This window comes from Nerophis lumbriciformis, linkage group LG08 (genome assembly GCF_033978685.3).
Source record: "Nerophis lumbriciformis linkage group LG08, RoL_Nlum_v2.1, whole genome shotgun sequence".
Lineage (NCBI taxonomy): Eukaryota > Metazoa > Chordata > Actinopteri > Syngnathiformes > Syngnathidae > Nerophis > Nerophis lumbriciformis.
In genome coordinates, this window is record NC_084555.2 from 33,658,741 (window position 1) to 33,684,192 (window position 25,452).

At 42.6% G+C, this 25,452-nt stretch overlaps 1 protein-coding gene across 1 annotated transcript in view; it reads left to right on the forward strand.

Annotated features, from left to right (window-relative positions):
* crim1 (cysteine rich transmembrane BMP regulator 1 (chordin-like)) overlaps positions 1–25,452 on the forward strand; it is a 72,127-nt gene that overhangs the window by 20,196 nt on the left and 26,479 nt on the right. Inside the window, exons 4-7 of the mRNA XM_061968719.2 lie at positions 12,172–12,414; positions 18,652–18,831; positions 23,706–23,909; positions 24,838–24,966. Of these exons, the coding sequence (XP_061824703.2) occupies positions 12,172–12,414; positions 18,652–18,831; positions 23,706–23,909; positions 24,838–24,966 (756 nt within the window). The remainder of the gene's footprint in view (positions 1–12,171; positions 12,415–18,651; positions 18,832–23,705; positions 23,910–24,837; positions 24,967–25,452) is intronic.

Sequence of the window (25,452 nt, forward strand, 5' to 3'; positions counted from 1 at the left end):
CTTGAGGTCCTGGGTGATGGTGGTGCCCAAGAAACGGAAGGAGTCCACAATGTAGACGGGGGTGGGAGAGTCAATCAGGGTGAGGGGGGATGGTGGGGCTGTGACTTTCCTGAAGTCCACAAACAGGATCCTAGCGTACGTTCCTGGGGAATCCAGATGCTCCAGGATGAAGTGGAGGGCCAGGTTCACTGCATCATCCACAGACCTGTTGGCTCTGTAGGCAAACTGCAGTGGATCCAGGAGGGGGACGGTGATGTCCTTGAGGTGGGGCAGGACCAAGCGCTCAAGGGACTTCATGACCACAGACGTCAGCGCAACCGGCCTGTAGTCTTTAAGTCCTGTGATCCGTGCTTTCTTGGGGACAGAAACAATGGTGGAGGTCTTAAAGCAGGACGGCACGCGGCATAGCTCCAGAGAGGTGTTAAAAATGTCAGTGAAGACAGGAGCCAGCTGATCCGCGCAGTGTCTGAGAGTGGAGGGGGAGACACCATCCGGCTCGGGGGCCTTCCGCATATTCAACTTCAAGAACTGCCGGCGTATATCCTCCTCTCGGATGGAGAGGGCCTTTAAAGTTCTTGGAGTCCTTGGAGTCCTTTGAATCCTTTGAGTCCTTTAATGAAGTGCTGGTGATGGTGGGGGGAGCAGAGCCTTGATGAGCTGAAGGCCGTTCATGACGACAGTAATGTGTGTTGAGGCCCTGAGCGAAAGTCCGGTCATTCAGGGCCTGGGGGGCTTTGGGCTTATAGTTCGTAAGGGCCCTTAGCCCTCTCCAAACGGCCGCAGAATCATTGGAGCGGAACTGTTCCTGTAGACGGTTAGAGTACACAGATTTAGCTTTCTCCACTTCCCTGTTGAAGTGGTACTTCGCTTCTCTGTATGTACTCCGGTCCCCACTTCTCCACGCAGCCTCCTTCTTCTTGCGCAGCTGTTGGAGCTTGGGTGTGAACCAGGGCTTGTCGTTGTTATAACAAGCCCTGGTGCGCGTTGGAATGATGCCCGCCTCATTGAACTGAATGTGTGAGGTCACAGTGTCCGTATACTCGTCCAGATTGTCCGTGGCCGCTCCAATTGCCTCCCAGTCTGTCTTCTCCAAACATGCATGCAGCTCCTCCACAGCCTCGGCGGTGAAACACTTAATGGTCCTCATAACAGGTTTAGCCAGTTTCAGTCTCTGTCTGTATGAAGGGATTAAGTGCACCATCACGTGATCTGATAGTCCGAGAGCAGCGCGCGGGACTGCACGATATGCCTTGCTTATTGTAGTGTATCAGTGATCCAAAGTGTTCTCCTCTCTGGTCGGGCATTTAATAAACTGCCTATACTTAGGTAATTCCTGGCTCAAATTTCCCTTGTTAAAGTCACCAAGCATGATAACAAGAGAGTCCGGAAAAGACGGTTCCACATGTAAGATCTGGCCTCCAAGCGTGTGCTGAGCGTCACGTGACGCACGTCCGCGTCGGGTGGTGGGTGGTATGTAGACAGCCACCAGTAAGAATGAAACAATCTCACGCGGTGAGTAAAAGGGCTTACAGTGAATGAAAATATATTCCAGAGAAGGAGAGCAGTGCTGAGATATCACTGTTACGTCTGTACACCAGTTGCTGTTGATGAAGAAGCAGACTCCTCCGCCTCTTTTTTGCCGGAGAGCCCCGTGTCTCGGTCCGCGCGGAGAAGATGAAAGCCATCCAGTTGAACCGCGCTGCCCGGGACACTTGCGCTCTGTGAAGCACAAAACCCAAGATGAGGAAAAGTCCTTGTTTCTTCTCATCAGCAATGCTAGCTCGTCCATCTTGTTGGAGAGAAAGATGCCAGGTAGAGGCGTGCGTAATCCCCGTCTGCGGAGACGGACAAGGGCTCCCACTCGCTTTCCTCTTCGGTGCGGTTTCCCTCCTTTGATCAAAGAATGGACCAAATCCGCAGCTGACGCTAAGATGACCGGTAATAAGTCCGTAGGGATGATGGATCTGATGTACAGTAGCTCTTCGAGGGTGTAAGAGCACGCGGACACACAATTTACGCACAAAAACAAACAAAACAGAGCGCACAAGAGCACCGAGGCAGCCGTGATCGGAGCCATGGTTGTCATCCTTATCGTAACCAACTTGAGTGGGCAAATACTCACATTGGATGGTGCCTGGCACATTGGAGAGGTGTTCTCTTCACGGATAAATCCCGGTTTTCAGGGTTCAGGGCAGATGTCAAATTGTGTGTGTGTGGTGTTGTGAATTGAGAGGCCCATGGTGGGGTTATGGTATGGACAGGTGTATGTTTTGGACAACGAACGCAAGTGCATTTGTATTGATGGCATTTTGAATGCACAGAGATACTGTAAACGAGATCCAGAGGCCCATTGTTGTGCCATTTACCCAAGACCATCACTTCATGTTGCAGCATGACAATGCACACCCCCATGTTGCAAGGATCTGTGCACAATTCTTGGAAGTTGAAAACATCCCAGTTCTTGCATGGTCAGCCTACTCAACTGGACATGTCACCCATTGAGCATGTTTGGGATGCTGTGGATTGGTGTATACGACAGGGTGTTCAAGTTCCTGACAATATCCAGCAACGTGATGTGTTGCACTGCGTGAGGCAAATAATGGTCACACCAGATACTGACTGCTTTTCTGACCACCCCATACCCTGATAAAGCAAAACTTCAAATTTCAGAGTGGCCTTTTATTGTGGGCAGCTTAAGGCACACCTGTGCAATAATCGTGCAGTTTAATCAGCATCTTGATATATCACACCTGTGAGGTGGGATGGATTGTCTTGGCAAAGAAGTGCTCACTAACACAGATTTAGACAGATTTGTGAACAATATTTGAGAGAAATGGGTCTTTAGTGTATATAGTCCACGTTTTAGATCTTTGGGTTCAATGAAAAATGGGAGCAAAAACAAAAGTGTTGCATTTATATTTTTGTTCAGTATAGTACCGCGATAATGATAACCGTGATCATTTTGGTCACAATATCCTTGATTTGAGATTTTCATATTGTTAATCCTTATTTGTTTTCTTTGCTTTCCATCTTGAGTTGTGTGGACTATAGTCGAGTTTGATAACTGTGTTTATACCTGAACAAATGAACCACATCAAGTTGGGAAATCAGCCCGTAACTTGCCTGAATAAACTCAATTATTTTACCTATAATCTTATACATATTTCTCTGTAATGGAAGAGATCATTCCCAAATCCATACCTCTTTACTGCCTTCTGGGGGTTTTGTACTGTGTATATACGAGTGGTTCAACTGTGATGCCCTATATTTTTAATTGCTCTCGAGATATAGATGTTGGGATCAAGTGTGTCACAGTTGGCCTTCGCTTTAATAGCAGTCCTGCTCTTTGGTTGCCATTGGCCTCATCTCCTTTGTAATGTCGTTCTATCACGTTCATAAGCTTTTGGCCATGATCTCAATTTCCCCTCCACTCGTACTTGCTGCTGCACACAGCAAACAATGCCAACTCTCCCTGTTGTAACTGCTTGGTGGCCCCAGAGCCACGCCCCTACACTTGTACACAAGCGACAGCCCTGATGTGTACCCTTTGTGGAGCAACTTTATAAAACCTGAGGACAGACCAGAACCCTGCGCAGGCCAGCTGGACTAAGACAGCTTTGTTTCCCTGCTGACTTGCTTCCAAAGTCAGTTGGTGAACAGAACTCACATTGTGTGCTTTTTTCCATGAGTAAACGAAGGCTGTCAACACAAGCCTCCTCTGCCTGGCTCAAGCGCTCTGGATTGGGGAAATACTGCTTGCCTTGTGGCCTGGTTGGAAGTGAAGAAAACACCCATTTAGAAAGGATGTGTTTTTCTTTGCATTATTTAAAAAATAGTTCATTCTGTGGTAATGGTGCAATTTCCTTATCCCACCTCGTGGATGACTCTCATCTCTGGGTAGCTTTAGAATTAATTTTTGCATGCCCATGACTGGTTGGCAGGTTTATTTTTCAATTGATGGAATTCTGTTGGCCAGCATAATACTGTACAAAAGCTTGAAACGTGATTCCTGCAAAGACACTTTATCAAGCATAACAAATCAGGCCTTTTGTGTATGTGCAAACATGGGTATGGCCGCTATTATAATAGGCAAAAGGGATTCTAATTACAGCCATCTCTGCTCAGTGAGAGAACACAAACAGTACAGAAAAAAATACATTCGCTGTTGACTTTTCCCATCCTCTATTGTGCTTGAAAATGTGCCAGACAGAAAATTATATTAATTGGACCTGCAGGGGAGGAACGGTTTTGCAAACGGATTTGATTTATTCTGTTCATTTGAATGACAATGGTGGGTCAGACAGCTGCTTTCCCACTGCACTCTAACCCCAGCTATTATCAGCGTGAAAGAGCAATCAACATTCTCGGGGAGATATACAATACACGGAAAGTGTTTTTCAGTGCAGAACGAGATCATTCAAGGGCATTTTCTATGACTTAGAGCCGCATGAGGTTTTCATATGCAAAACCAATCTTCAACTGACGTTTAGCAGACAATTACCTGCATTGTAGGTAATCCATTTAGAATGTCCTAGACGTTTATTTAGGTCCTGCGTTGAAATTAGGCCAAAATTAATTTCCCTCGTTTTCTATAACTCCTTTCAAAGTTTATCAATGAGAGCTTTGTGGCAAACCTCCCTGTTCCCAGGTGAAGCAGTACAGTAAAGATACCTCACACGCCTGCTCTATTTGGGCAAGGGCAAAAAAAACGGAACGTTTTTCCAAGCTTCAGTTTCATCTTTCAGTACCTTACCCACCGAACTACATACGCAGCAGTCACTGTCAAAAGGGCAAATGACTGTTTTCATTTAAAAAAACATTAGAAACACCGCAACTTTTTTGTGAGTTGAAATACAACTTGTTTAGCTCTGGTACCATTCAATATAAAATAGTGATTGAATTTTCAGCTATTTTATGGGAGCTGGTTCTTTTAAAGTTAAAGTACCAATGATTGTCACACACACACACTAGGTGTGGTGAAATTTGTCCTCTGCATTTGACCCATCCCCTTGTTCCACCCCCTGGGAGGTGAGGGGAGCAGTGGGCAGCAGCGGTGCCGCGCCCGGGAATTATTTCTGGTGATTTAACCCCCAATTCCAACCCTTGATGCTGAGTGCCAAGCAGGGAGGTAATGGGTCCCATTTTTATAGTCTTTGGTATGACTCGGCCGGGGTTTGAACTCACAACCTACCGATCTCAGGGCGGACACTCTAACCACTAGGCCACTGAGTAGGCACAGGCTCTCTAAAAAGAGCTCGTGTTCGAACGAAACATGCTCCCCATTTGCGTTTGTTTTTCATACAAAAGTTCCACCGGATTATAAGGCGCATTATAGGGATCATATTATCATTTTAATATGTAATGGTGGTTCTTTTGCTCAAAATAGATTGTTTTACAGACCATCTTTAAAGGGGAACATTATCACAATTTCAGAATTGTTAAAACCATTAAAAATCAGTTCCCATTGGCTTATTATATTTTTCGAAGTTTTTTTCAAAATTTTACCCATCACGCAATATCCCTAAAAAAAGCTTCAAAGTGCCTGATTTTAACCATCGTTATAAACACCCGTCCATTTTCCTGTGACGTCACATAGTGAAGCCAACACAAACAAACATGGCGGAAAGAACAGCAAGCTATAGCGACATTAGCTCGGATTCAGACTCAGATTTCAGCGGTTTAAGCGATTCAACAGATTACGAATGTATTGAAATGGATGGTTGTAGTGTGGAGGCAGGTAGCGAAAACGAAATTGAAGAAGAAACTGAAGCTATTGAGCCATATCGGTTTGAACCGTATGCAAGCGAAACCGACGAAAACGACACGACAGCCAGCCACACGGCAGAAAGCGAGGACGAATTCGGCGATCGCCTTCTAACCAATGATTGGTAAGTGTTTGTTTGGCATTAAAGGAAACTAACAACTATGAACTTGGTTTACAGCATATGAAATACATTTGGCAACAACATGCACTTTGAGAGTGCAGACAGCCCAATTTTCATCAATTAATATACTGTAGACATACCCTCATCTGCGCTCTTTTCCTGAAAGCTGATGTGTCCAGTTTTGGAGTTGATGTCAGCAGGCCAGGGAAGCTAGGGTCGATAGGGGGTTTAGCTCGCTCGTCTGCGGGAACAAACTGCCGCCATTGCTTGCCGTGCTACCGAGGTCCTTTGTCCCTGAATTGCTCACACACTCCGGCAGATTCAATGGGGGTCTGGCGGAAGATTTCTTTGACTTTATCGTTGGAAATGCATCTGCTTTGAGTGTCGCAGGATATCCACACATTCTTGCAATCTCTGTCGTAGCATAGCTTTCGTCGGTAAAGTGTGCGGAACAAACGTCCAATTTCTTGCCACTTTCGCATCTTTGGGCCACTGGTGCAACTTGAATCCGTCCCTGTTGGTGTTGTTACACCCTCCGACAACACACCGACGAGGCATGATGTCTCCAAGGTACGGAAAACAGTCGAAAAATCGGAAAATAACAAAGCTGATTTGACTCGGTGTTTGAGAAAATGGCGGATTGCTTCCCGATGTGACGCCACGTTGTGACGTCATCGCTCCGAGAGCGAATATTAGAAAGGCGTTTAATTCGCCAAAATTCACCCATTTAGAGTTCGGAAATCGGTTAAAAAAATATATGGTCTTTTTTCTGCAACATCAAGGTATATATTGACGCTTACATAGGTCTGGTGATAATGTTCCCCTTTAAGTCGCTTTCTGACTGTCTCTTCAGGATACGCTGTTTTGTGGGCGGTCTTATTTACGTGGCGCCACTTCGACATCGTCTTTTCCCCCTCATCTTTGTTGTACCGGTTGTTTTTAGCACGTTTACTGACAGATATAAGTCAGAACTGTACGCTACTTTGTATTAAAATGGCAACAGGGGTGGATGAATGCCCCACAACAAGAATTAGAAAGAAAGGATCTTATTGACTGCAGAGCGGTGTACAATAGTGGACGCGTGCACGTTTTCTGGACTTATGCCGATCCCAAATTCACAACAGCAAGAACCAATAAGTAAGAAAAGTTGGTTTTGCATACTAGGTTGAAACAAAACACCAGATAATAGGGGCCAATTTTTGGGTCCTTAAACGCACACCATAATAATACCCGTATGATGTACAGTACGTCTGACTATGGTAGCTGTATTGTTCCGACAATCTATCAATCAATCATTCAATGTTTATTTATATAGCCCTAAATCACAAGTGTCTCAAAGGGCTGCACAAGCCACAACGACATCCTCGGTACAGAGCCCACATAAGGGCAAGGAAAAACTCACCCCAGTGGGACGTCGATGTGAATGACTATGAGAAACCTTGGAGAGGACCGCATAAGTGGGTAACCCCCCCCCCCCCCCCCCCCTCTGGGGGGGACCGAATGCAATGGATGTCGAGTGATTCTGACATAATATTGTGAGAGTCCAGTCCATAGTGGATCCAACATAATAGTAAGAGTCCAGTCCATAGTGGGGCCAGCAGGAAACCATCTCGAGCAGAGCCGAGTCAGCAGCGCAGAGATGTTCCCAACCGATGCACAGGCGAGCGGTCCACCCCGGGTCCCGACCCTGGACAGCCAGCACTTCATCCATGGCCACCGGACCTGTGTCTCTCCCCCTCCACAAGTAAGAGGGGGGAGCAGAGGAGAAAGGAAAAGAAACGGCAGATCAACTGGTCAAAAAAAGGGGGTCTATTTATAGGCTAGAGTGTACAAATGAGTTTTAAGATGGGACTTAAATGCTTCTACTGAGGTAGCATCTCTTACTGTTACCGGGAGGGCATTCCATAGTACTGGAGCCCGAATAGAAAACGCTCTATAGCCCGCAGACTTTTTTTGGGCTCTGCGAATCACTATTAAGCCGGAGTTCTTTGAACGCAGATTTCTTGCCGGGACATATGGTACAATACAATCAGCAAGATAGGCTGGAGCTAGACCAAGTAGTATTTTATACGTAAGTAGTAAAACCTTAAAGAGCACTGGCTTCCTGTGCACTTCTATCAAGCTTACCAAAGTTATACCAAAACATTCTGACAGATTTTTGAGCGCTGTGTGTAATGTTCTATATTCTCAATGAAACATCAAAGTTTTTATGTCACTTGCTAACCTGTACTTGCTAGTCATTTAGTGAACAAGGGGCGTCAACCTGCAGTCCACACATATCTCTTGTGTGTGACTGCCATCTGATGGTCACACTAATATTTACACCATGTACCAAATAAAATTGCTTCGAGGTCAGAAAGCACAACCAGAATACATCCATTCACTAGGCGCACTGGGCTACGAGGCACACTGTCAATTGTTGAGAAAATTAAAGGATTTTAAGTGCACCTTTAAAGTCTGGCAAGCTTCTGGTTGATTTTTGACCAGTCCTCTTGACAAAGTTGGTGCAGTTCAGCTAAATGTGTTGGTTTTCTGACATTAACATGTTTCTTCAGCATTGTCCACACATTTAAGTCAGGACTTTGGGAAGGCCATTCTTAAAACCTAAGTGCTAGCCTGATTTAGCCATTACTTTACCACTTTTGACGTGTGTTTGGGGGCATTGTCCTGTTGGAACACCCAACTGCGCCCAAGACCCAACCTCTGGGCTGATAATTTTAGGTTGTCCTAGAGAATTTGGAGGTAAACCTCCTTTTTCATTGTCCCATTTAAAGCACCAGTTCCATTGGCAGAAAAACAGGCCCAGAGCATAATACTACCACCACCATGCTTGACGGTGGGGATGGTGTTCCTGGGATTGTAGGCCTCACCTTTTCTCCACCAAACACATTGCTGGGTATTGTGGCCAAACAGCTCAATTTTTGTTTCATCTGACCACAGAACTTTCCCCTAAAAGGTCTTTGGCCACAATACCCAGCAATATGTTTGGAGGAGAAAAGATGAGGCCTATAATCCCAGGAACACCATGCCCACCGTCAAGCATGGTGGTGGTATTATTATGCTCTGGGCCTGTTTTTCTGCCAATGAAACTGGTGCTTTAAATGGGACAATGAAAAAAGAGGATTACCTCCAAATTCTTCAGGACAACCTAAAATCATCAGCCCGAAGGTTGGGTCTTGGACGCAGTTGGGTGTTCCAACAGGACAATGTTATCCTGTCATGTTGTCATGTCAAAAGTGGTAAAGGAATGGCTAAATCAGGCTAGAATTAAGGTTTTAGAATGGCCTTCCCAAAGTCCTGACTTAAACGTGTGGACAATGCTGAAGAAACAAGTCCATGTCAGAAAACCAACACATTTAGCTGAACTGCACCAATTTTGTAAAGAGGAGTGGTCAAAAATTCAACCAGAAGCTTGTGGATGGCTACCAAAAGCGCCTTATTGCAGTGAAACTTTCCAAATGACATGTAACCAAATATTAACATTGCTGTATGTATACTTTTGACCCAGCAGATTTGGTCACATTTTCAGTAGACTCATAATAAATTCATAAAATAAACAAACTTCATGAATGTTTTTTGAGACCAACAAGTATGTGCTCCAATCACTCTATCACAAAAAAATAAGAGTTGTAGAAATTATTGGAAACTCAAGACAGCCATGACATTATGTTCTTTACAAGTGTACAACTTACAACTTTTGATCACGACTGTATAGGAATTTTGGGCGACGATTCCCCTTAATTTATTCTGGCACTCGGCGACCCTTTTTGCACAATGCCAGTTAATGTCCATCTCTCTAAAGACTTTGTGACAGTGAAACGTATCATCTTTGGCCTCCCGCTTTTTGCCTCCCACCCTCTGCTACCCAGTTCTCTGCCACACTTGCTGGTCTATACTTTGGATGTTGGAGTATGTGTACACTCATTCTTTTTCTCTTGGTAGAGACCATGTCAGACAGAGGTGCCACCCTTTTCCCTTTCGTCATCTCGTTGTTGGTGATGTGATTCTGCCATGAGATTCTTGAAGAGAGTCCTGAGGCATTGTCAGTGGAAAAGCTCCAGCATGCTCGTAATGCTGGCAGTCCTTTCTGGTAATCCGTGTCCACCTTTCACAGGGGTAGGTAGCTATTGTAAGAACCATTGACCAAGTTGCGGAGCCGCTGGAAGGCTCCCGGAGCTTTGGTGATATACATTTGCACATGTTTTCACGGACTCAAGATATGACTGGTGATATAAATTAAGTTCTCGACATACTAAATGTTATGCTCGCCTACAGTGAGTGGTAAGTATTGTTGTTCCTGACTGACGATCATGGCCTTGGTCTTAAGGTAGCTTAGCCATAAAACAACCTTTTGGCCATGCTCTGGAGTTTACTATTCATTTCCTGAAGTATTTTGTGTATATGACTGATCAGAGCCAGGTTGTCTGCGAAGTCTAGGTCAACCACTTTATCCTGTCCCCACTTTTTACCGAGGTTCATTACGGCTAGGGTCTTCATCATCGCAAAATTAAGGACGATAAGGAAGAGCAAGGGTGAAAAGATGCAACCCTGTCTCACCAATACTGGATTGGATCAGCTCCATTCCTATGTGTACCCGCTAACTGACCCTTCCGCTCAGCATAACAAGTATGGCTCATTCACTTCAAAGACTTTGATCGTTTGCAAATGACCAATGACTAGCATGTACACTCAAATATGCAAAGTTTAGGCTTAACCGCCCCAGAGTTAGAATGCATAGATAGTTTTATCTCAACAGCCACCTAATCTTAAAATTTCATAGTTTCAGGTCATAAGGCTTGAATATTCTCTCCCATTTTTGTTGCTAATCTTAAACATTTTTAAGGTTCCAGATCATCAGGCTTGAATATTCTCTTTCATTTTGTTGGCAGAGCCAAGGAGGCCCCATTCTTTAAATGCAAGGACAAGGCGCATCCTCAGATGGAGTCATGTTTCAGCATGAAGCCAACAGACTGAGCATTTTGCAATCTGGGAAGCTCATTTACTAGAAATGCAACCAAAACCCCCAAAATTCTTATGAATCAACTCTCACAAACAATATAAATTTGAGCAAAAATTATTGTATATTGTAATAATGTCACTTGTATTAAGGGCATCAGTGTTGACACATTCCATGCGTTAAAAAGTTATCAAATATTTAAATAACCCATTATTTGGATTTTGCTCATCCATTATTTCTGCTTCTGTTAAGATGCCATTCCAGGTTTCCTCAAATATTTATGCAATAGACTTTCAGGAACAGATTGGAAATTGTTTCATGAAGTGATAGACTATTATAGGACAAGGCATGAGACTGTGTACACCAACCCTGCCGCTCTTCTGCCTATGTTGTATACATTAGAGTGGCACTGAGGACCAGAATAGATGCGATGTCCCTTTGGTTAAGGTAATCCAATCTTTGTAAGGTAGATTCAATTCTGCAACAATGTTGGTACAGAGGGGCCTTCCACTTTTCTTTTCCAGACCAGGCTCCAAAATACATCCCTTGAGCCCCTTTTTCCCAGATTTCCAGTAGCCCAGCACCCATTTCCCCTCTAACAAGGAGTATCAGAGCTATTATGTTGGCTCTGCTGAATGTATAGAACAACACATGCCAAATGAAGGGGAGAAGGGAGAAGAAGAAAAGCTCTATTAAGGAGCTGTTTGGATTGCGATCCAGTCCAGCCATGCTGGGTGGGATCCGAGCCCTTCAGACGGGATATGCGAAGGCCTTGTCACGTCTAAAGTAGCACTTTGACAGGACGCTGTAAAGCTGTCGCAGACTGAAGTGGGGATCTAATGACTGTGCGCAGGGTTTGTGTTGGATGACTGTGTGAACTTGGCTTTTAGGTCGAAACACGAGTAGCACCGTTGCAGTGCTGCTGACTATGAGGTGTAACACAGCCAACAATTGTGTACACATCAAAAATGTTTGAATTCAATTTTATATTAGGTGTTTAAAAGGAGGCAAAACTTAAAGTTGTTACCCCATGCTAGCAATGTTTTAATGTGTACAGGTGCATGTATGTTGCAATGTACATTTAACAGGGAAATATTTTAGCATGTTTTGACACTTAATTCGAATTTAATCCGGATTGTTTTTGACAGCAAGTTGAATTAGTTGTTTTCCACGTCACAATTCTGGATCTGGATCTATTACAATCCTAGATTACAAGAGTTTAATTATTGATGTTGGAGGTGAACAATGTTAAATGTTTCCATGCAGAGGACTTCTCATCGTGTTAATCATGCATGCTTACATCCACCTGTATCTGTGTGTCTTTTTCAGAAGAGCTAAAATGTGCCCGAGTGACCTGCACTGCTGTCCAGGTTCCTTCCTGCCCCAAAGGCTCTGTTTTGACCAAGAGCTATACCCCCCCTGCTGGTTGCTGCCCTTCTATCCTACCGCAGTGCACCTGTGACCTCCGGGCCTGCCATTATCCCCAGTGCCCAAGCGGTCAGCGTGCTTTGCCGCTCAGCAAGGCCAGCGGTCAGCCTGGCGACTGCTGTGATGTCATCGAATGCCAGAAAGGTGATTCTACCCAACTGCACACTACACAAAGCATCCAGCCGCTTTCCCACTGCGGGTTGTGGTTATGGTCTTAGCGGTAAGGAAATTATTCCCTCATGCTTTCCCAATAGACACAGTCGCCGACTGGAAAGTGTTTTATGTCTACAGTTGAAGCTTTGAAGTGAAAATAGTTGACCACTCTTAACAGTAAAACCATAAATTGTGTATTCAACCTTAACTGATGATGCATGCTGGACACATGTAAGGAAGTGTAGATGGAGGATTACTGCTTGAAAGGCGAGTTGTCCTCACATAAAGACTTCACGCGACTTACTTCCAGTGGTGCTTTCTCCTTTTATTATAATTGTCGACAGAGATGTTACAGTTTTTTTGAGTTTTATAGACATCATTATTTTCCTCTTTTGCTTGCCATCACTTGTGAGATTAAGACTGAGAAACTGTGTTGGCCCCTCATACAGTCTGGGGTTCTGTGGCTTGCTCAATGGTATATGAACACTGTTCTGAAAGGATTTTAACCAGACACAGACCTAGTGATGGAAACCGAATTCGGTACTTTAATAGGTACCGACCATTGATCCATGTAAAATCAAACAGTGCCATATTTTGATACCTTTGCTGAAAGTGCACAGGCTCAAACACTTGGTGGGGAAACAATCACTCAAGCAGTGCTCAAAGCGGACTCAGCCAAACTGCATCTAGGTAATGTTAACATTTTCGGTGTCAACAAAGCAAGCACGCTTGATAGAAAACGTTCAAATGTAGAAATAAAGCTATACTTTTCCAAAATGCACTAACTTGATGCTAATTTACATTGGATTTGCCATAGACATGATACCAATTACCATTAGTGAGTTTACATGGTGATTTCAACAACTCCAAATGTGTTTAATGGAAACTACAACTCCGATGCAGTGTCAAATAAATAAAATACTTAGGCCATGTCCACACAAACACGGATATCAACCTAATAAATGCAGACTTATCTCTTCGTTCAGGCCTCTTGTCCAAACACAAACACAGACTTTTGCAAACGCTGGCAAGGTGAAGAGTCCCAAAACTCTCCGTTCAGTGTGTGCGTGTACACGGCTCAAACGAAGACTGGTCTGATGACGTCACGGTTGTGCGCTGTCATTTCCAAAGCTCAACAACACTGCATCACTGGCTTTAAACACACTAGCAGATCATTTACTGTAGGTTTGAAGGTAAACATGCTGCTGCTTTCACTTTTTCACTCTACGTTGATAAAAAAAGACTCTTCAAAATGGGCTTTACGAGAATCCCACGAGCGCTAATGACAGTCAGCTGTTTTAAAAATGACCGCTGTCGGAGCTCCAGCTGATTGGACAACTTTGACAAGCAAGACTTTTTGCTTTGTGTTATAAGAAATGTACAATATATCATGTTTTAATCCTTATTTAACAACAGATCATGAGGTTAACTTACATGCGCCCAAGCGACTTAATAAAGACATAATGTATCCTGGGCTATTTGTTAGTGTGTATTAATGTTAAAGACAATATACATTCATATACTTAATTGTACTTAGTCATTGCAGATGAAACTATCCGTGTTGGCATGGACATGGCCTTACAGTACAAACACTTTGTAGGGCCCAAATAGAAGACAAGACCGTATCCACTCGACGTCCTTTGCACCGATCACCCGGAAGGGCCTTCCAGGGTTTCACGTTGTTCCCATTGGGTTTAGTTTTTTTCTTGACCTGATGTGGGAACTAAGCCGCGGATGTTATTACGGCTTGTTCAGCCCTTTCAGACATTTGTGATTAAGGGCTATATAAGTGAACTTTGATTGAAGACCGGCACATTCAACTCAATTGCAAAGACTACTAAGGCAGCACATCGTAATCTATACATAAGATACTGCCATCTAAAGTCTTGGAATTGCAGCCGCATGCAAAGTCTCAATATGATACTGTACAGTACTAGTTAATGACACACATAATTGTAAGAAAACAGTGTGGTGAAAATGGTAGAGTGGCTGTGCCAGCAACTCGAGGGTTCCAAGTTCGATTCCAGCTGTCTCCTCCCTATTCAAGACTGTTGTGTTCTGGGGCACGACACTACACCCTTGCTCCTGATGGGTCGTGGTTAGCGCCTTGCATGGCAGCTTCCACCATCAGTGTGTGAATGTGTGTGTGAATGTCATGTAAATATGTGATTACAGACCATTTAGAAAGAAAACAAGATAACTGGACAGCATAGATCTGTGTTTTTTAAAATGTTTTAAAAAAGTGAAATTTGTTTTAAACAAATAACATTTTCTAAGACATTTGAACACACACAGAAGTAGTGAAAATTGGTACTATTACAGTACAGCACCAATTCCCATGTACCGGGAATTGGTATTTTATCGATTCAAGCGTGAAAGGTACCCATCCTTGCCCAGACTTCCAATTTGTCTCTTGTTGGTTTAATGACTGCTTTTAAGTCCTTGATGTTCTCTCCAGATTAATCTTACCTGCTGTTAAAAAAACAGGATGCTACCTTATAAGATGGGTCCAAAAATCTAGGATATTTTATCCGTCTGTCTATGAATGTTCTCATTCATCCAGGTCATTGTCACCTCCGGGTATTCAATCGATCGCAACTGGACTTTTTGTTTTTGTCTTAGAAGACGTTTCGCCTCTCATCCGAGTAGGCTTCTTCAGTTCGTGCTCATAGACTTAGATTGGTCAGATCTCGTCTGTTCATCTGGTTTACTTAATTTTAACTATGTTTAATCTTGGTCACAGAGGTAGTTATCATATTATAAAATGTTACCATTTTTTTCCAATTCTGTTATGTGTATGTTTCAAGTTGCTCACATAAAACACAATCACACTTGGAGCAGTGTACTTCCTGAAAAATAAGTTAAGATGGAATCACCTGCGAGCAGCACAGTGGAACAGGGGTTAGTACATGTGCCTCACAATACGAAGGTCCTGGGTTGGATCCTGGGCTCGGGATCTTTCTGTGTGGAGTTTGCATGTTCTCCCCGTGACTGCGTGGGTTCCCTCCGGGTACTCCAGCTTCCTCCCATCTCCAAAGACATGCACTAAATTGGCCCTAGTGAATGAATGTGAGTGCGAATGTTGTCTATCTGTTTTGGCCCTGCATAAGGGACATACGGTAGAAAATGGATGGATGGATAGATGGATGGATGGAATCAGCTGCCTTAGCAAAAGCCTGGAATGAGAGCCAAGAACTTTGTCTGCATTCCCATTACTGTTTAGGATTCTTGGGTGTCTTTCAATGGTATGCAAGCTTATACTTTGTGTGAGTTAACCTTTTGATGAAAGCTGTGAAATCTTCAGTAGGAGGGAGCATGTGATCAAGGAGCATCTGGAGAGTGAATAAAAAAAACAAAACAGTTCAAGCACAACACAAATCTTATGTCAGGTTTTTTAAGAAAGTGCTGTAATCAGTCTTGAATAGATTTGACAAAGATTAATGGTTCAAGCAATTCCCTGTTTAGACTATGACATTTTCTCTATAATGTTCATCCAGTAAATGAGTGGCTCAGATATCTCCCTGAGAGATTTTTCTGCTCTTTGTGAAGCTTTTTTGCAACACAGAATCACAATATTGAAAATCCAGTCATGGAAGTGAAGTCCTGCTTTATGTTACCAGCCCCAGGAGAGTCAATGACATGTGCTAGTGTTCTGTTTGCTCTGTGCTCCCAAAAAATATTCACTGTTTTACCAACAGAACAAATTCCCATTCTGGCCCTTCCACATGTATAAATGAGTGCCGTGTCCTGGAATTAATGGACTTAACAAGTCCAGTGACCAGAAAAAGTGCTTATACTATGAATTTGCTCAACAGAAGTGCAGTGTCAAAGGGTTCCTGTCTGGTCACACGTCCAGAGGGAAAAGGTTCAACAGTTCATTGATGGGAATGCTTTTTATGTGCTCCATTCTGCCAGCCCGGAGCGTAATCGAGTCCGGCAGGCTGGCGGTGGCTGAATGGTTGCCATGGGGGCCAAGGGATCAGTGTTTTGATAACAAGTGTCGGCTGCTCTTTGGGCGTTAGGCTTGATGCCTTTTGTGCAGCCTTTACTGTCTGTTAGTGCATGCATGCCTGAGTGTAATGACACAAAGTTCCATAGACACACAGCGAAACTTGGTGTCACAGAGACCAAAAAAATTTCTTTAATTACATTAAACAATGAAAAAAGATTGTCTTTTGATGCTTTTAGGATTTTCTTCTGCCTGGCAAACTCGTTGCCAATTTTCAGCACACCAATGATTACAGTCAGTATAATTTAAGATTTGCAAGCAATGAAGAAATGTTTGTAACTCTCTGACCTTTTAACCTTAGCTACCGTAGCTATTGTTGATATGTTTATGCAGAAATGAGACCTCCAGTGTTGACGAGAAATCTCTGAAGACCGAGGCTTTGCAGATTCTAAGAATCAAACACAACATGCTGTCATTGTCACATTACATCCACTTTGGAGGGAGTCACATGTTTCCATTGCCCACTTGGCTGGGAGTTTGTCCCACTTGGCTGTGGGTTTGTCCCGGTTGGAGTGCTGCAATGACACTATGTTACACCTGTTTTGAGAGTTGTTCATTGTTGGCTTGAAGGAGGACTTTGAGTGATTGGAAAAGAGCAGACTACTGAAAGTTACTGATGTTTGGCACATCTTTGGCTATGGGTGTAGAGCAGGAAAATGCATGTTTTCTTGAGATTTATGTCTTTGTTGAGCAAGCAGGGTGAGCTCACCAAGATAATTGCTCTCAAGGAACTGCATGTGAGTTTCCTACAACTATGCAGAACATGGTTAATGGTAGTCACAAAATGTACTTTACAACTGATTGGCACTGATTTAAAAACATTGCTTACAGCTTTGAAGCGTGACTATACATATTAACCCTGATCACCCTGTACACAGTGTGACGGATATTGTTTCGGTTCAGTTCAGTACAATGCATATTTTTCTGTGTTTTCATTGTAAATATCCAACCTTTTATGCTCCCACGTTCAGCACCATTTTGTTGGACGAGTGGTTGCCGTTCACACAACACAGTTGGTGGTTTACCTTCTTAATTTTTGATTTATTAGATGATTACCCATGTTTCACCCCGTGGTGGAAATGTCAGCCTAATCAGGATTTCCCAGTCTAAAACTGTAAGTTGACAACATTAAACACTTGGTTGGAACGTGACTTTGATGGCAAAAATGCATGTATATTGTGTATCAAGCCAAGCTCTACTTTAACACAGCTTGTGATTAAACACAAAGCATAGGTGGACTGAAGACCCTTTTGCGTTGTTTCAGGGATTAGCATTAACAAACAAGACATAAATCACACTTGAGCATCCCCTCATGTGATTTCCTGTGGCTTTGCCATTTTGATTTCCGGAAGTCAAAGCGTTTTCTCTGCATGGTTTTGCAGCACGTGAAGCGAGACCGCAGCAAATGTGAGTGAGAAAGTGATTAAAGAGGGCTCAGTTAAAAAATCCCCAATGAGCTCCAGTTTACAAGAGAACCAGCTTTGTACCAAAGTGCAGTCCTGGTGACATTGGGAACAGAGGCTCACAAGTGGAGACATTTTGGAGTCTATTTGCTGCTTTAAATTACCGGCTTCACATCTGTTTGCATCTGTGCATTACATTTACCAACAAAAGGAGTGCAAAATTGTGACTTGAGAGTGGTCTTGCATTACAGCACATCCCTGCAGTCTGAGTGTATCTGTTGCTGTGTGGTCCGTTCAGTTCATGCACTGATGAGTCACCCAAATGCATTTGATGTCTCATGCTGGAGTGGGTCTTGTTTTTCCTCAACACTCATCACTGTGGAATCTTGAACTATGGCTTTTGGGGTCCGTGAGATCCGTACGTAAAAACAAATCTTACTCAGTTTCCCAAAGGTGGTGTCCCAAAGCCAATTTTATATCGCATAGAGCTTCTAAGACCGGAATGATTGACTCCACCTGCCGCCAGCGCACGAGGCCACTTTCAGCCAAAACCTCACAATCACTTTTTTTTCTTTTGCTCTGTACCACAAACACTTTTTCAAGGCTTAATAGATCACTGTGAAATTCCTTCTCATTCCGGATTCATTGTCCCATACACACCATCTCACTCTTCTCACATGGTTAACCTCAGCCAGCCGTGTTCCTTCAGTGCCAACAGAGGACAATGAAAGATTGTATACAGCACTAGTGATGACAACTCACCAGTTGAGGTCATTTTAAATTAATTAAATTTCCTTGCTTTTTTTCCACCGTTAGTCTCCCCAAAGTGTGTTCACAACGGGACGGAGTTTTCTGATGGGGACGTGTATCGCATGAACCCCTGCTGGTTGTGTCAGTGCCGGGGAGGAATCTCCTTCTGTTCCAAGGCTGAGTGTGCCGAGCTTGACTGTGAGAACTTCTACATTCCTGAGGGCGAGTGCTGCCCTGTCTGCATAGGTACGTTCCTATCAGCACACACACTGGATAAAACATATAATACTGAAGTATGTTTAGTCTCGAAATAATGTTTTTTTTATTTTGACAACATAGAACAATACAGTGGCATGTTGCCAAATTTTTCTGTTTTCAATTCCAGCTCAGACCCATCTTTGTGGAGTTCATGTATTCTCCCTGTGCTAGTGCGGGTTTACTCCAGGTAGTCCGGTTTCTTCCTACTGTCCAAAAACATGCATTATAATTACACGTTAGATTATTGGAGACTAAATGACACGGGCGTGTGAATTGCTGTTTGCCTCTATATGCCCTATGATTGACTGGCAACTGGCTAATTACTGGGTATGCAGTAAAAAAAGGATGAATGAGCAAAGACAAACCTTCTCCAGGACCCCATAACAAAAAATAAGTGATTAAACACAGGATTAAAGTAACATTAACACTCCTGGCAAGAAAGGTGTAGAAATGAGTTGGTCAATGTTGATCTTAAAATTGAAAAACAATTCAGTCTAGTAATCTTAAAGGTGTCATTATATGCAAAACATACTTTTCTTACCTGTTTGCACCTGTTTTGTGTGTCCCAGTAAGTACTGAAAACTTGAAATAATGGATTAACATTAATAAAACAACTTTGCCTTGTTCAGGAAGAGGCGTTTGGAATTTGCCCCAACTTGTGACGTTTCACAATATTTGACGTTAGCAGATATTGCCATACATTGTAGAGGTTTACTGGAAGACCTGTGTGCGAGCACACCATTTCTATTTTCACGAGTGGTGTTGCAGTCCAAACACAAATACAGTATTTCTGTACAAGGTGTGACCGGATGACAAAAAATGTTCTGTCATTGGTTGCAATAACAAACAGTGGTCACTACACACACTTCCAGCTTTTTCTAAGAAGTCACTGGTTAACTTACTTAGAGCATTTTACACGGGCCCAGTGAGATTTGCAGCTGGACATGAAAGCACACAGCATGGTTAAGAAAACCGCCTAAGTCCCAGGGGCAGTATACAGAAGGATTTATCCAGAAGTACATTTAATCACAGAAACAATAGATACAATTTATGACAAGGGTAGATACAATGAATATGTAACTCCAGTAACAGTACCGTATGGATATGATCATTTCTAATGGTACATTAGCATGTAGCATTGCATGTACAGTAGTATAGCTTACCCAAACTACATGAGCTAAACAGGCTACGTAGAATGCAAGATTCTTGCCTGGATGTACAAAGTCACTTCAAATAAGGAGACAGACATACAGATACTTAAGCTTTATGGACAGAAGGGCGATGAAAGAAATAATAAGCAAACCTTTGAGATGGCTTTATCTCCTTGGTTCTGAAGTTCTTTCTTATTCTCTATCCTCTCACTGTTGGCCAGACTGGCTTGTACATGTTCAATTAATTGATAACATCATCTGTGCTTGCCATTTCTAATAAAAAGTAGCGTATAGTTGTAATTTAAAAAATTTTGGTAGACTCGGTACTGAAGTGTGATGCTAAAAACTACAATAATGTCTGCCGAGGCTGAGACACAGTTGCAGGGGGGTGATGCGTTGAGGACGGCTTTTGCCATTTTCTCCAACAATACCAATACTGTACCAAGAAGATGGATCATTTTCAATAGACAGTCAGAAAGTGGCTTGAAGATGGTCTGTAAAACTAAATGTATGCAAAATTTGGACATTACATGGTATGTAGATTACAATGAAGTGTTTTACAGTAGATGTACAGTAGATTAAAAAACATAATACGACCCCTTTAAGTCTAATGATGAATATGTGACCCTGGTTTCTGACTGCTTTGAATTTGAGTCTGCTTATGTAACTGCTTCTGGTGTATATTCTTCTTTTTCCTTTCTCCTTTTTTTTCTTCTTAAAACCCTTTATATGACACACCTGCCACACGAGAGATATTCTAGGGTCAGGCAAGGATTCATATCTACTTGGTCAGTCTGCTAATCCACGTGGGCTCAAATCTCTATTCTCCAATGTGCACTTTGAAATTGTTGCACATATGGCAACCACATTACTGTCTGCCAGGAGACTGTCAGTGGAGGCCAGCAAAGGCCTCTGCCAGCGTGGCTTAAGTGGAAGAGTGCATGGACCGTAGTTTTTGTAGCAGCAGCAGCAAAATGATGTAATATCCAGCTCAATGTTTTTGGTTTTATGGACCTAACATTTCTTCACACCTCATTTAGCTACTGCAGCAGTAGTAGGTCACCGACATGGTGCTGTACATGTGGGACAGAGCTGCCAAACAGAGAGGCGTAGATAGCCGTTATAATTAGTTATAATTGCAAAACCATTCATATGAATTGAAGAAAAAAGTTGGGTAAAAAAAATAGAAGTATTCAAGTGTTTTGTAAAGATTGGAATCTTGGCTCTTATAAGGGAGATTGTTCTTTGAACGTGTCTTCATATACAATGATACAGATAGTGTTGTTGATTAAACTGTTTGATTAGCCAAATACTTTTAAAATTAATTTCTAATGTAAAAATATAATTATATTATAATATAATTATGATTTGCTTTATTAATATGGTCAACATGGGGGGGACATCTCAATTGAACAAAAAGATAAAATCTGATTGTATTTGCAAATTTCTGACAACCACAAAACGTTGCATTATAAAATACAAATCAAAACGTACAAAACTAAAAGGGAAAAAAACCTTCCAGGTTAACAGATTTCGCTTGTCTTTGGCAAATATTGGCATTCAGGAACACAAATTACCTCAACTTTTGTTTACTGCTGTTCATTTTGCTCACCTATCCACATGTAGCCTCTGATTCTGTAGTGTTCTTTCACTCATGACCGTGCCGTGTGTAACCCCTCCCTTTCCTTTTTACTCAGAGTTCAAACATACAGCATCACACATTTTTAGCATTAACTTAGCTTGAAAGGGTCATAATATGCTAAACCAACTTTTCTTACCTGTTACTACCTGTTGTTGTGTGTTTGGGATCCCCATAACCCTCAAAATTTTGAATCAAACCATGGAGTAATGGCGGAGTTAATGACAATACTTTTGCCTTTTTCTAAACAAGCCGTTTGGAATTGGAGACTTTAATGACGTATTTTGCCTTAGTTATGTCAGCAGATATCTCCATATATGGTAGCGGTTTACCTGAAGAGCTTTGCGCAAGTCCGCCATTTTTATTCAGTTATAGTCCATAAGTTCCTTATTTTGCTCTATCCTCTTACTGTGGGGCAGACTGGCTTGTACATTCACATGCATGCTAAAATCCAACACCATTGCCATTTCTTAAAAAGTAGAGTATAGTTCTAACTTATATCTGTAGACTTGATATGAAGCGCGAAAAACTACAACATGGCCTGGAGGATGGCTTTGGCATGTAAATTAGACCGCCCACAAAAAGGCGCATTCTGAAGAGATGGTCAGAAAGCAGCTTGAAGATGGTCTGTAAAACAAAATCTATGACCAAACATCATCATTACATGTTATGTAGACCACAAGAAAGTGTTTTACATGTAGAAAAAAATATGCCACTTTTTAACTGGAAAAATAGACAAGGTAAAAAAAAGTTCACTCGTTCATTTCAAAGGGCGGTTTTTCAGTCGAGGCAGCATATATCGGCAAATTAATTTTGCTTGTTGTGATGAGCTATCTTTAATTACATTAGTTTGGAATATATTGCAGCTTTATAGTAGCATAGCCCAGTGCTCCTCAATTATTTTCTGTTAAGGAAGAAGAAAATATTTCGCGCCCACTCTCCACCGGGACTATAACTAGTATAATTTGTCTACTAAATTACAACTATACCTCTGCATAACATTGTAAGTTTATTGACATTAAAGGAAATGACACACCAACCTTTCCTCGTCTAGCCCAAAACCAAAATATACTTGTTGAAATAAACTGCTTAAATTTATAAGCTAATAATCACTAATACACTAATTTAGCCTTATTTAGTCTAAAGATTATACTCGCGTGAAAGATTTCTTCAAAAGGAACGAACATTTAAAACCGGTTTTATGGTTATGCGGATGCTCAGTAGCACTAGGGATGCACGGTTTGACAGAGAACACTGGTTTCAAGAGCCAAATATTTCAGGAATGACCCATTGCTAGTGTAGCATCCGAAGTGTAGGATGTTTAAAGAACTCTTTTGAAAGACAAAAACGAAGGAACTTGTACTCTTTTGGAGCGAGCAGGCTAAGTCTGTTTATGTAACTCCCATCACATCACCGGCGCCCTCCTATGTCAACCTTGCACCAACACTCTGAGACATGGCTAGTCAAAAAATATTCAAACTGTTACACTACCGTAGTTTTCTGAAATGTCCAAGGTTTTAACTTCTTTGTGGTGCCAATAATAGCATAACAAAAGCAACATATTCTTCAAACCACTTACAGCAGAGAGGTTTTTAAGATAGACTCTTAAAGTGTCCCATAGTTTCCAACATACTTTTGACAGCACATATTAACTTATCTGTGCTTTTTAGTCAAATTATGGCATCAAACGTTGACCTGCACGGTCCCAGCAGAGACCCACACGGATAAGTGTGTAAGGCTTCAACACGGAGGAGCATTTATGACCATGTCGAAAGGGGAACTCATGATGAAACGGACACATTCCAAGCCCTCATTACATAAGTCAGGAACCTAAGTCATTCAAATACAGCAACAACCTCTTCATATCTCTTGGTAGTCTGGCCAGTTTCCTTGTCTTATTAGCTCCCCCTTGGAGTATCATATCCTCTGTTCCCATTAACCTACACACAAGAGGGACATAGAACATACATTGGGCTGACACATCGGTTTTAAATCTCGCCAAGGTCGCCAAACCAAACTACCACATAAATCTGAATGAGTTTTTTATTCTCGACTTCCCTGCTTCCTCCCAGATGTGGAGTTACTGTCAGTGGACAGCACAAAGGCCAGCTGTTGGGTGAACAACAAGCTGCGTGCCCACGAGGAGCAGTGGAAAGAGGACGACTGCACCTTCTGCCAATGTGTGGATGGTGAGCCACACTGCACCGCCATGGCCTGCAAACAAAGCTGCCAGAATCCTGTCAAGATACCCGGAGAGTGTTGCCCCTTCTGCGAAGGTACGACGAATCCTGCGGAACTATGTTTTTGTAATGATCACGTCCTGCATGAATATGGCTTAGATCTTTATGAGCTGAGCATGTGTCAGAGGCTCCTGTGACCCCGCAGCTTTGCTACAGAGGCCATGTCGACATGGGCTCATTAAAGGGGAGGCCATGGAGCATTTTTCAAGCTGCTTGGTTCTTTTTGTACCTTTTATTACTCTTACCCACCAAAATGAAACCCACCTGTGTGTGTGAGGCACACAGTTGAGCACTTTAAAAACAGGAGGCTGCATAATTGAAGTGGATCCTCTTTTTGTGTGTGTGTGTGTGTGTGTGTGTGTGTGTGTGTGTGTGTGTGTGTGTGTGTGTGTGTGTGTGTGTGTGTGTGTGTGTGTGTGTGTGTGTGTGTGTGTGTGTGTGTGTGTGTGTGTGTGTGTGTGTGTGTGTGTGTGTGTGTGTGTGTGTGTGTGTGTGTGTGTGTGTGTGTGTGTGTGTGTGTGTGTGTGTGTGTGTGTGTGATTATGATTATCAATCAATCAATGTTTATTTATATAGCCCTAAATCACAAGTGTCTCACTTGTGATTTAGGGCTATAAATCTGTCGTTGTGGCACAAGCCACAACGACATCCTCGGTACAAAGCCCAATTAGTTAAAGCTCATTGCGTCATTCCTCCCTCTTGAACAGATGTTTGACAGGACTTTGGGACACTGTATAACCCTTGAACATTGTGCTTCTCTTAATAGCTCTATTTTTATCTGCAATTACTATTTACTCCAAAATAAGAGCAGTGTGAATAAGTAGTGATTACAACTGCCATTTAAAACATACATTATTGCATAAAAGAGGGTTTGCAGCAGCAGCACAACATGATGATTGTTTGTCTTTCAAATGTGTTTTTAGTCATCGTCCAGCCAAAATGACATCCCAATGTTTTTCTCCAGAGCCTTCCTATGAAACAGTCAGCCCCATGCTCTGTCCTCCTCTGGAAAACTGCAGTCTTTCTGAGAAGGATTGTCCTTATGGATTCTATCAAGACACCAATGGATGTCTTCTCTGCCAATGTCTGAACAGTAAGTTTGCTTTTTTTATGGCATAAGTTGTCATGGAGTGGCTGGTGTGAGCCGCCCCCTTCACGCTACCCAGAGATTAAACCAGGTTGAAAGACAATCGCCTGTGTCTTGTGTACATCATCACAACATCTGGTTATGATGATCAAAGTATTTTTTTGATTGCTGAATTTTGGTGCATCACTAGTCAATAGTGTGCTAATAATAGAGTTTATATATCCATTCATACTCTAATGACCTGCTGTGGTTTTGATTTGATGTAAATGTTTTCTATGATCACAAATGCACTGTCTGTGCCTGAAAGCGGATTGGCAGAGAATGAGGAAGTGTAGCTGTGTGTCCGGGGAAGCACGGAGACGAAAGTGTCTGCACGGGAGTTAAAACCTGTTGGAATTGGGCCGGTTGTTAGCATAAGATTGGCAATAAAAGTTAAAAATAGCGTCTGGCTTTGTGTGACTTCTTCTGGGGGCTACAATACATGATATGACT